The 10,906-nt window shown below is 41.3% G+C and overlaps 2 protein-coding genes across 2 annotated transcripts; one reads left to right on the top strand and one right to left on the bottom strand.

Annotated features, from left to right (window-relative positions):
* The first annotated feature begins 1,765 nt into the window (after positions 1–1,765).
* LOC100282663 (uncharacterized) lies at positions 1,766–6,101 on the top strand. The gene is given in 5 exon segments (NM_001155571.1): positions 1,766–2,223; positions 2,307–2,358; positions 2,704–2,861; positions 2,938–3,051; positions 5,652–6,101. Coding segments are annotated over 5 exon segments (825 nt in total). The 5' UTR covers positions 1,766–1,872; the 3' UTR covers positions 5,802–6,101.
* A 3,171-nt stretch (positions 6,102–9,272) lies between these two features.
* Positions 9,273–10,209, bottom strand: LOC109944217 (L10-interacting MYB domain-containing protein-like). The gene is made up of 2 exons (XM_020548912.1): positions 9,889–10,209; positions 9,273–9,818 (listed from the first exon to the last, which is right to left on the bottom strand). Exons 1-2 carry the CDS (start codon positions 10,207–10,209, stop codon positions 9,273–9,275), a joined length of 867 nt encoding a protein of 288 aa, XP_020404501.1.
* Between the last annotated feature and the right edge of the window lie 697 nt (positions 10,210–10,906).

Here is a 10,906-nt window from a genome sequence, read left to right as displayed (position 1 = left end):
GACTAGTGAATTTTATGTTGCGTGTCCCTGCCTGGATGGATTGATGCAAGATGAAACACAAGAGGGAGATGAGGCTTATATTATCTTGCACCGGGGTGCTTGTAGTAGGGGTTACAAGCTTCGCGAGAGAGGGAACGGATCTCAGGTCTCTCGAGAGGTCTAATGCTGTGGAGAGAGGGTTTTGCCTTGAAGTGAGCCGTCTGAGTTAGCCTTTTTTGCGTGCCTTGGGAAGGCCCTGAGCATCTCCTTTTATAGATACAAGGAGGTGATCCAGCTGTACATATGGGGGTGTAGCTATGTGCTATCGTGGCCGGCGGAGAAGTGCTTGAGCCCTGTAGAAGCGTAGCTGGCGGTGCAGCCTCAAGTCTTGCTGACGTTTCTTTGCCTTCGTAGAGAGTTGAGGACAATCGACATCATGGACGCATGCAGGGAATCATCATTACCTGTTACCGGAGTAATCTTGATGTGACACTGGTCTTGTTCCTTCGTAGCCTGAGGTGGCTAGCTAGGGGTAGGATAATGTCATATTCCCTGTAGCGTAGTCGGTCCGAAGCCATTTCGGGCGAGGCGGTGACTTCTCCCGAGGCCGAGGCTGAGGTCGGGCGAGGCTGTGACTCCTTCCGAGGCCGAGGCCGAGGTCGGGCGAGGCGGAGACCTTCTCCCGAGGCCGAGGTTGAGGCCGAGGCCTGGGTCGGGCGTAGTGATGACTCCTCCCGAGGCCGAGGCTGGGGTCAGGCGAGGCGGAGCTCCCTGTTGCGCCCGAGGCTAAACTCGGGAGAGGCCGTAACTTACTGTTGTTAGTCTTACCCTGGTGGTTGGCACAGTAGTCGGAAAGGGGTGAATAGTGTTGTTATCCTGTCAGAACGATCAGTAAAAGGGTGAAGTGACTGCGGTCATTTCGACCTTGCCAACTGGGGCGCGCGTGTCAAGATAAGGCGTCAGGTGATCTCCGCATTAAATGCGCACGTGATACGGTCGGTAGTGAGGCGATTTGGCCGAGGTCGCTATACGACAAAGTTTGCCCGAGCTTCGCCTCGGGTGAGCCGGGGGTGCGCCCACTGCCTGAGGGGACCCTCGGGCGAGCCGTGAATCCGTTCAGGACTACTGTTCTCGCCTGAGGCTGGGCTCGGGTGAGATGGGATTGCGTCCCTTGGTAGATGAGGCCTCAACTTTGAACCGTGCTTACCAGTCTTTATGGTTCATTTTAAAAGATGTTCTTCAGCCACGCTTAGGAGTACTGGGGGTATCCCTAATTATGGTACCCGACAAATATGTCTTGGTACAACACGAGCAATGAAGTGAGCGATTAGAAGAAAGTTCATAACGACTGACTGAACGAACAGAGATTATAAAATGACATAATTCCACCATACAAAGACCAAATAAGAGAAAGTTTGTGAGCTCAAGTTTCTAAAATAAGTCATATGAAGTTAAACTTATAAAAAAGATATATGAAAATATGGAGTGATTGCTAAAGTCAGGCATAAATAAAAACTGGATGCGCTCCATATAAATTATGCTACTTCGTAGCAATTACTAACGTTTAATACCAACAAATAGCCTTTCATTTTGTTGTTAGAGTGACAAATCGTTTTTGCTCCATTCAATTCAGTAACCTCAAACACCATATAGTACATGCCAATGTGGTCTCAGAAACGACCTAATGCTTGCAAGAGTCAAGAACGTCGTGACGTGCTTGAGCTGTAGCCTCGTCCCGTAGTGCTTGGACTATAGTATAGATATAGATTAACCATTAAACCCCATCATCGGTTAGCTTGTTTCGGCGTTTCGTTGGATCAGCAGAGCGTTAAACCCTATCCGTTGGATGTAGCACTACAGGCGTCGAGCACTGGTAATCCTGCAACCTTCGTCATGGCGCATGCGGCGGCGGCCGCCGCCGTGCCGTTACGTCGTCCGCTCCTCTTCCTCAAGGAGGCTCGACTCCTGTCCACACTCGCGACCCCCTTACCTGGGCTCCGCCACCCGCGCGCCCTCCGACCCACAGGCCCCTTGCCCTCCGATGCCGAGGACACCGACGATCCAGACGCCGGCGACGGCGCCGCCGTGTCCTTCAAGAAGAGCCGCAACGAACTGAAGCGGGAGGCCCGCCGCGCCGTGAAGTGGGGAATGGACCTCGCCAAGTTCTCCCCACCTCAGATCAAGCGCATCCTCAGTGCCGCGTCGCTGGAGCGCGAGGTGTTCGACGCGCTAATGCTCGTGAAGGTTCGTACATCCGTTGTTTTCCTCGAAGAGATTGTGGTGGATCACCATATTGGGGACGTTCACGCGTAATTATTGGTTCTCAGAAGTTTGGGCCGGATGTGCGGGAAGGAAGGAGGAGACAGTTCAATTACATCGGTCCGTCTGTTTCTTTGACCATGTCTTTACTACCAGCATTTTCTTATGTGGAAGCCAAATTATTGTGTTCTTCAAGTCGGTGTTTGTTCAGTAATGTAATTTGTTGATCTATGACATTTAAAGATTGATTTATAAGTTTCTGAAGCTCGTCAATGGCAATATGGTTTTGGTATTTAAATTTATATAAACTCGTCATACATAAATACATAATTTATCTAATGTGTTGATGCATGGACGCAAAAGTAGTAAAGAAGCTTTCAGAAACAGAAAACTAGTAAAGCATTGTTGAGTTATATTTGTCATATATTATCTATATTCATTATGTGTTATATCAATTTTGCCCAGGAAGTCTTTTGCGCGATGCACAACCAGAATTGATGGATACTCTAATACAAGCTTCTAAGGATGGAGATGAGAGGAAGTTATATACCTTACTTAGTGAAGGTAAACTGTTGGTGGAAGAAGAGGAAGAGGAGGAAGAGGACCTACCTGATGGAGAAGAGGTATCTTTTTTGGCTAACATAACTAGAACAATGAAAACCTATCAAACACTGAACTGACCATTCAGCATTTCAATAGGAGAATCAAGAGTATATGAAAATTGCAGATAGATGGTTTGACGGCCTCCTCTGCAAAGACATTTCAGTTACTAATGAAGTTTACTCTGTCCATAGTGTTGAATTTGATCGTCAGGTATTGTCTGCACGTACATTTGGTATTTGATTGGAAATTTTGATCAGAATGTCCATCCATGCATTGAATCGGCAGAGAAGAGATTAATAATGGTCAAATTGATACAGTAATAATAATGGCTGATGTGTTTTTTTCATAGCATTATATTTTTCTGTACACAGCACAAATGATTTCTGGGCTGCAGCTTAATTGATCTTGTGTCATCCTTTCTTTTATCTTCTAAACTCTTAAAAACCTTTGGTGGAAGTGGAAGTAAATATTTGTAGCCTTAGGTCAGGACAACTATAACTGAATACTAATATGTAATAGCAGGCCCACTCAAATTAAAGTTCTAAAACATTTTCCCAACATGTTCCTCTAATTGTTCCTAGCATCACTTTTCTATGCCTCTTATTGACCCATTCTTTCTTTTCTTGAATATGCAAGAACTGTGTATCATTGCATTAAGAAAGAAGATAAAAAGGCCTTACAACGCACCCCTACAAACTCAACACAACACGAACAACTAAAAGAAAACTACCCTTTAAACAGAACAAAAACAGACCACCAACACAAGGGCTGTTAACCTGCAGGTAAAAAAACAGCCTTTAGGCTTCTCAAATCTTTCGCAGCTGCCATCATCCAAAGGACAGCCTCCTCCTGTGCCAGGTCGAGAACCTGGTCCATTCTGGGAGACACCCCATTAAAAACAATATCATTCCCCAGCTTCCAGATGTACCAGGCTCCTAGGACGACAAGAGAGTTAAAACCTTTTCTTTTCTCATTATTAAGCAATTCTGTGGCCTGCATCCACCAGTGAAAGAAATTCACCACGTTTCCCTTAGGCGAAAGGTCTGGAAGCCCGAAACCCTGGCAAAGCAGAACCCAGAAAAGATGGAGAACACACACTGTTAGGAGGTGATTGATTGTCTCAGCTTCTTGGTCACAAAGAGGACAGCGGCAAAGATGAGGGAGGCTACGCCTGGCTTGTTAAGTATTTTGGACAAACCATACTAGACTTACCAGAAAAGAATGGGTCCAAAATACTTAACTGAAATTAGTTTAACAAGCCAGAATCCAACCTTTTTTTGCGCAAAAGCAGTTTAGAAACAGACCTTTGATCATTTCCCCATGTATGAAATTGTAAAATTTTACTGTTGCCTTGTTGAAGTAGAGAGATAAAGTATATAATTACAGGCAGATTCTGGTTCAAAAATGAGGAAATATTGAGTACACTCTGGAAATCAGTAATTATTTTTTTTCTTCCAATCTCAAAGAGCAGGAGTCTAAGGAGTTACCTGTTCTACATTTCTTGCATGAATTTTGTTCAGGCCTTCAGGCCCTCAGTTATATTGATCTGTTGATCCTTTCACACAAAATGTACAGAAAATTGGTAGCTGAAATTCATCTTTATCCAAACAGAAAGCTACCGCTGAAATGAAAAAAACAAATATGTGATTCAAATGCTGGTTCACATTGAGGTATCTTTGGTGCAAAAGGTGGCCAGTTCATATGGATGGAAAGATCTTCAGTAATGTTTCTAGAAAGGGTAGACTCACATTGGGATGAGAGACTTAGTTATTTCTTGATTGCTTTATGGAAGTATAATGCATGTTCCTTTAAAGGGAAGACTCATCTTAACCGATACAAGTATCGCAACTAAGGCTCTAAACAACTCAATCTCTAAAGTATTCGACTTGTTGTATGGCCAAACAACAAAGTACTCAATCTCTAAATATCACAACTAACGTTAGATTTCTGACCCATGCCACAGATTTTGAAACCTGATGGGCAATCTAAACTTCAGGCCTTGTTGTGTGGCCATCTAAAAGTCTTTTGTTATTATTTAACCTAAGTGTGCATCTCTATTATTTTGGCCATGTCATTGACATTGTTGGCATTGTGTGTTATCAATTATAATGTAGCAAGTGTAACTATCAATTATAATTGTCACTGAGCAAAACTGATGTTAGGTCTATAGAAACAGTTAAGAAATAAGTGTATATCCTAGTTCAGGTTAAGTATACTAATTGTAAGAAACTAAATTACTGAAACAGGAATGTTATTTCAAACTATATTGTAGATGATTTCTATGTTTTTGTAAGATCTCAGAACTTATACTGAAGCAACATATCTTTCGCTCATCCCTTTGATCCCTTCAGACTATGTAACATGGTTACTATGATCCCATATGGCCATATGGGAAGCGTAATTAGTAGCATTGTGATCTTTAACATTGTTCTGCAGACTGCATGGATCCAGTAACAATAGTGTTTTCAATGCAGTAGGAGTATTGATTAAACTATGTATAACCCTGCTGGTTGTATATTTCTTTGTGATGTGGTAAGTGAGACCATAGACTTGTGTTTTTTAGCCTTCTTATTGAGTGTGCTTTGAGTATGTCGAAGATGAACACTTGTAGTTCTGAATCTTAACACATCCAACATGTAAGAGTGTGTTTACTTCGAAATCTAAAACGAAAAAATTTCTAATGAATACCTACTAAAGCATTTGGGATGCTCTTGCACACCTAAACTTACTAACCAAACCAACTAAGTCAACTGCATTTGTTCTGGCTTAATGTTTGAGGTTCTTCAGTTGCTCTAACATTTTGTCAATAGGAGCTGCGGAAGCTTGTGAAGAGAGCCCACATGTTCCAAGAAAGCACACAAAATAAAGATGGGGAAGAATCTAATGCGAAGCTTTCTGGAGCAAAGAAACCACTTATGAGGTTCCTTCGTTCCCTTGCAAAGGAGGCTTATGCTCCATAGGCGAGCTACAAGCTATCCTGTTAACTTCTTGTATCCTTATGTATGAAATTGTAAAAATTATCACTATATTTAGGGTTGAAACAGGACCGGAAAGTCTTGTCCTGGTCCGAATACTGTTTTTTCCCGTTCACTTCAGTTATTTTTCGGTTTCGGAACGAAAACAAGTAGGCAGTGTTTGAAAACGTTTTAACTGATTTTTCGTTTGTTCTTGCGGTTCCTGTTTTTTCGGTGCAGAGACTGTTGCCGCGGCAAGTGTGACATGTGTGTAGTGTAATATAATTTCTAACTCAAATAATGTCACTATGTGTTAATGTTTGACAGATGTGAACTTAATATATATTAATGTTTGTCATTCAGTCAGTTCGTTTTTTTATCAATTACCGACTCAAGTTTATTGTATTTCGATTGTGTTCGATATATTTTCGTTCTGATTTTTTCGTTTTTGAATGACTGATAATTTCTATCCTGTATACCCATCATAACATTTTGGTACGAATAAAACAAAAACAAAATCAGTATAAGTGTTTTTTCGACCATTTTCATCCCTAACTATTTTTTACACAAATACTACTTTGGAAAAGAACCGCCCAAATAGCTGCAAATAGAAAAACTGCCTAGCAGTTCTCTGCAACTAACCTGTACCGACATAGCGGAGGCCTTAGGTTGATTCAAGAATGATGATAAAAGAAACAGACCCTATATATATTGTGGTAAACAAAAAAGTAGTTCATTTATTAGTCAATCTAATGTTCAATGTGTCAATAAAAATATTTTCTCATTGGTGGCAACACAAGTTCATTGTTAACAAACTAATTAGAACTCATCATCTATTTTATTGTTTTTTAATATTTTCTTTTGGTTTTGAGGAAAATTTAACTAACATATACAATGAAAATATAGTATATGAAATTATATAAGGTTACTTTAGAGTTTAGAGTTTAGACAAGGGTTCAATCTTCCTGCTTATGCTTATTGGTGCTGCCCTAAGGAGGTCTTAGGGTGTGTACAACCTAGAGGCTTTGGATTGGTTTTTCTAGTAAAAAATAGCTAAGAGACTGCATCTTATAATTATAGGTCTTTGGATATAAATACAATTAAGAGACAATATGTATGGAGAGTCGTGTAGAGACGAACTCCTAAGGAGGTCTTAGGGTGTGTACAACCTAGAGGCTTTGGATTGGTTTTTCTAGTAAAAAAATAGCTAAGAGACTGCATCTTATAATTATAGGTCTTTGGATATAAATACAATTAAGAGACAATATGTATGGAGAGTCGTGTAGAGACGAACTCTTCGTGAATAGACCATCTCTTGTATTTTTTAATTAGCTCTCTAGAGATTTATTCTTATTTTTTTCTAATTAGCTCCCTAGAGACCTATCCAGATATTTCATATTAAATGGGGTTGTACATGCTTGATGTACTGGTCCTTTAGGACTGCAAACTCTTTCTTCTTAATTTAATGACAATTGACAAGTAGTTGTCCTGCGTTTTCGAGAAAAAAAATCATACTAGCTAACCTAGTATTATGTCCATGTTAGCAGACAACTGTCCAACTTTTGAGGAATGCAGTTCAACGAGGATGCCAACTTCCTCTCGGGGGAAATTCTATGGGCGTGTTTGGTTCGGCTTTTTTCTGAATAGCTTTTCTGAAAAGCTGGTTGTGGGGAAAAGCTAGCTGTTGAGAAAAGCTGGTGGTTAGAATTTAGGTGTTTGGTTCGCCAGCTGTGCAGAAAAGTTGTTCGTTAGAATCTACGTGTTTGGATAATCAGATTCTCATATTGCAGATTCTGTTCGAACAAACGATAAACTTGAACCCAGAACCAACAAAAGGTCATTACACAATAATTAGTGGAGTTGATTACATCATAAGTACTGTTACATTGACATAGTTAACTATGACACTAATGCATTAGCAATTGCATCTCGAAAAGCACTCATGTCTAACTCATCAGATGTGCTACTACTACTCTCACCTGAAGGTACATCATGACTGAGGCTATTAGGTCCTAGTTCATCAAAGTCTCTATCGTGTAGAGCACTTTCTCTAATGAAGTTATGCAATGTCATACAAGCAATAATTATCTTGGATTGTTTGGTAAGCGAAAAAGAAGGGAGACTTAATAGCACTCTCCACTTCATTTTAAGCACCCCAAACGATCGCTCTATAACATTGCGTAGCGAAGAGTGTGCATAGTTGAATACTTCTTTGCTCCCAATAGGTTGTCTCGCATTTTGCCATTCCGAAATGTGGTACTTCTGACCCTTATAAGGTGCAAGGTACCCCTTTCTATTTGGATAGCCTGAATCGACAAGATAGTATTTACCTGCACAAACATGAAATACAAAAGTTAAATACTTAAGACATAAATTAATATTGTATGATAAAAAGTACAACAAATTTATATACCTTCCAGTGGATGGGGGAACCTGTCCGCATAAGTTATCAAAGTATCTTGTAATACTCTAGTGTCATGTACGGATCCTGGCCATCCTGTGACAACAAATGTAAACCTCATATCGAAGTCACAAACGGCCATTACATTCTGCGATGCGTAACCGTGCCGGCCAATATATTTGGCTTGCTCCGAGGCCGGGACTGACGCTGGAAAGTGACTACCATCAATTGCTCCTATGCAATCCTTGAAGTGTGGCCAAAATCTCGCCTCTCGCAAACGAGGATGAATCTCGATGAAATTTGGGTCTTTGGGCTTGATTATGTCAGATGACATCTTATACAGTGCATTAAGGACTTCACTATACTTGCGACTAATTGTTTCCAAGGAGTGACCAAACTTATTCCTTATCTGCCTAAATGATTGTGGACCCCCACATGCCCACAAGAAAATGCCTAGAGCTTCCATAGTACTGACACCCCGGCTTGGAAGCAGACCATAATTTTCCACCAACGTATCATGCAATCGTCTAAAAACAGTTCGTCACATGCGAAACATGTCGAAGCAGTCGTTACTATTCTCCAACGTTCTCTCAACCCATTGAATACCAGTTTCAACCATTGTTCTTCTAGGAACCTGACTTAAAGGCCTGCCCCAAATGTCTACAGCATATAGAGCGACAAGCAATTCTGCATCTCTGTCATCCATTTCATGATCATATGTGTGTGCACCAGGGTCACACATCTGCATGCACACAAACAACAGCCACAAATTCATATGTAACCACAGTTTATAAGGCACATATTAATGTAGAAGCACAGTTTACAAGCCACATATTCATGTATCATAGGTGACAGAAAGTTCACAGATTCACATTGTTCACAAGCTTACAACTCTGATTATTGAAATACATGTTCAACTCGAATATTTGGAAAATTGTTTGAAAGGGAATATGATGCGTACGAAAAGTTTATGTTCTAAGACGACAATCCTCATCAAAGTGAAACGACATGACTCATAAAACAGACACAACTAACATAATACTCAACATAAGCCTCTGTTGTCGGACGACCAACATCTAATTGGACTTTTTAAGATCTATCTCGTAAGCTTTGCGAAGCCAAGCGTTCCTTCCTTCTTTTGTCTTCAGTGATGCAAATACATCTCTATACTTTTTCTCAATCAACAGATGAGTGGCAAACAAATGTAGGTCGCTGCCTTCTGGTGATCCATCATCGATAACTTGTTGCAACTGAGCAATAACCTCAACACGAACTGGGTCCGTGTCAGCAGAGGTAATGGACTCGTTAGTGGTCATTGAACGCGACTCAAAAGCCTCCACTAGGCGTTTCATGTACTCTTCCCTCGAATCTTTTTTCTTCTTTGGTTTAGGAGAATCATGCCGCATCTTACGCTTCCCAGTCGCATTTGTGCATGGGTCAGGTGTGCTGTTTTCACCCCCACCTAAAGTGGCTTCCAAATGATCATCAGATGATGAATTAGCATCCTCGACGCCAGGAACAAGGGTTCTTTCATTTGTGCAGACAATGGGTCCAAACATAACCTTTAGCTCGTCCTCATTCTCTAGGGGGGCTGTTTTGAACATAATACAACCTGGCATTACCTGCAGCAACATGGTAGTTCCTAGTTTCAGATGGCCAATACTATTGTTAGTCTACAAAAAAAAGATCTACTTCATTTTGCTTAGCCCACCACTCATCTGGTGCACTGATTGAACCAGTATGAGGGTCTCGACCAAGACCTGTAGCCCTTTCATTAAGAGTTTTCCACTGTGTGAACATTCTCTTTAAGGAGTCCCACCTATTCTTCATTTGATCCCTGGTGTAAGTGCGACCAGTGCGTTCCTTAAACTTCCTTATGAGGTTAGCATACCCTTCTGCATTAAGAAACTGTTGTGGCCTATTCCGGGCATTGACCTCTTCTACACAAATTTCTGTGTAAATTTTTGTTGCTCTATTATCCCACTTTGCAATCACTTTGCCAGACTTGTCCATCTAGTGCAAAACAAGTGTAGAGTTTTGAAAATACGTAGTGGTCTCGGATTAAGAAGAAAACTAAAACAACACTGAACTGACCATAATAACATAAGGTAGTACCATAAGTAGTAAAATTCGGATTTCCTTAATTACACAAAGACAACGTTAATTAAAGAGGTACTGGACACAAAAGGACAGGGAAGACATTTACACCAGCCCATTAAGCAAAAGCCTGATCATATCCCTGTTTCACTAAGACCTTACTACAAGCTGAACCAAGTTCTAACTTAAACCTCATTGTCACTAAAGGAAGGCATCTGATCGGAGTCATATTCAATTCCCCAAAACCTTTCGAAGTGCTCGGCAAAGTCCCAGTCTGGACTAAGGTTGTCTTCACCAGGGGGTGGTGAGGACAACTCTGAGGGTTCGTAGTTGCTCTCAGGCTGGTGGGTTACGTTGTTGACCTTGTCCAAATACTCTTGGAAAACCAGAGAATCTTGCTCCACCATGTAAGCAATGTCCTCCAATGCTACATGAAGTTTGGTAGCGTCAAAGGAGGTCAACCCGCGTCCTGGACGGATTGTTTCCCGAGCCACGGAATAAATTTTGTCCGCAATCTCTTGCATCCTTCCAATTGCCTTGTCGGCTATGGAGTCTGCTGAATCCATCTGATGTGGATTTAGGTGGTTAGTTAACTAGACAACGGGACAATCTA

This window comes from Zea mays, chromosome 2 (assembly GCF_902167145.1).
Source record: "Zea mays cultivar B73 chromosome 2, Zm-B73-REFERENCE-NAM-5.0, whole genome shotgun sequence".
Taxonomy (NCBI): Eukaryota; Viridiplantae; Streptophyta; class Magnoliopsida; order Poales; family Poaceae; genus Zea; species Zea mays.
Note: the sequence above shows the minus strand (reverse complement) of the source record. Positions and strands in the feature narration are given on the sequence as shown.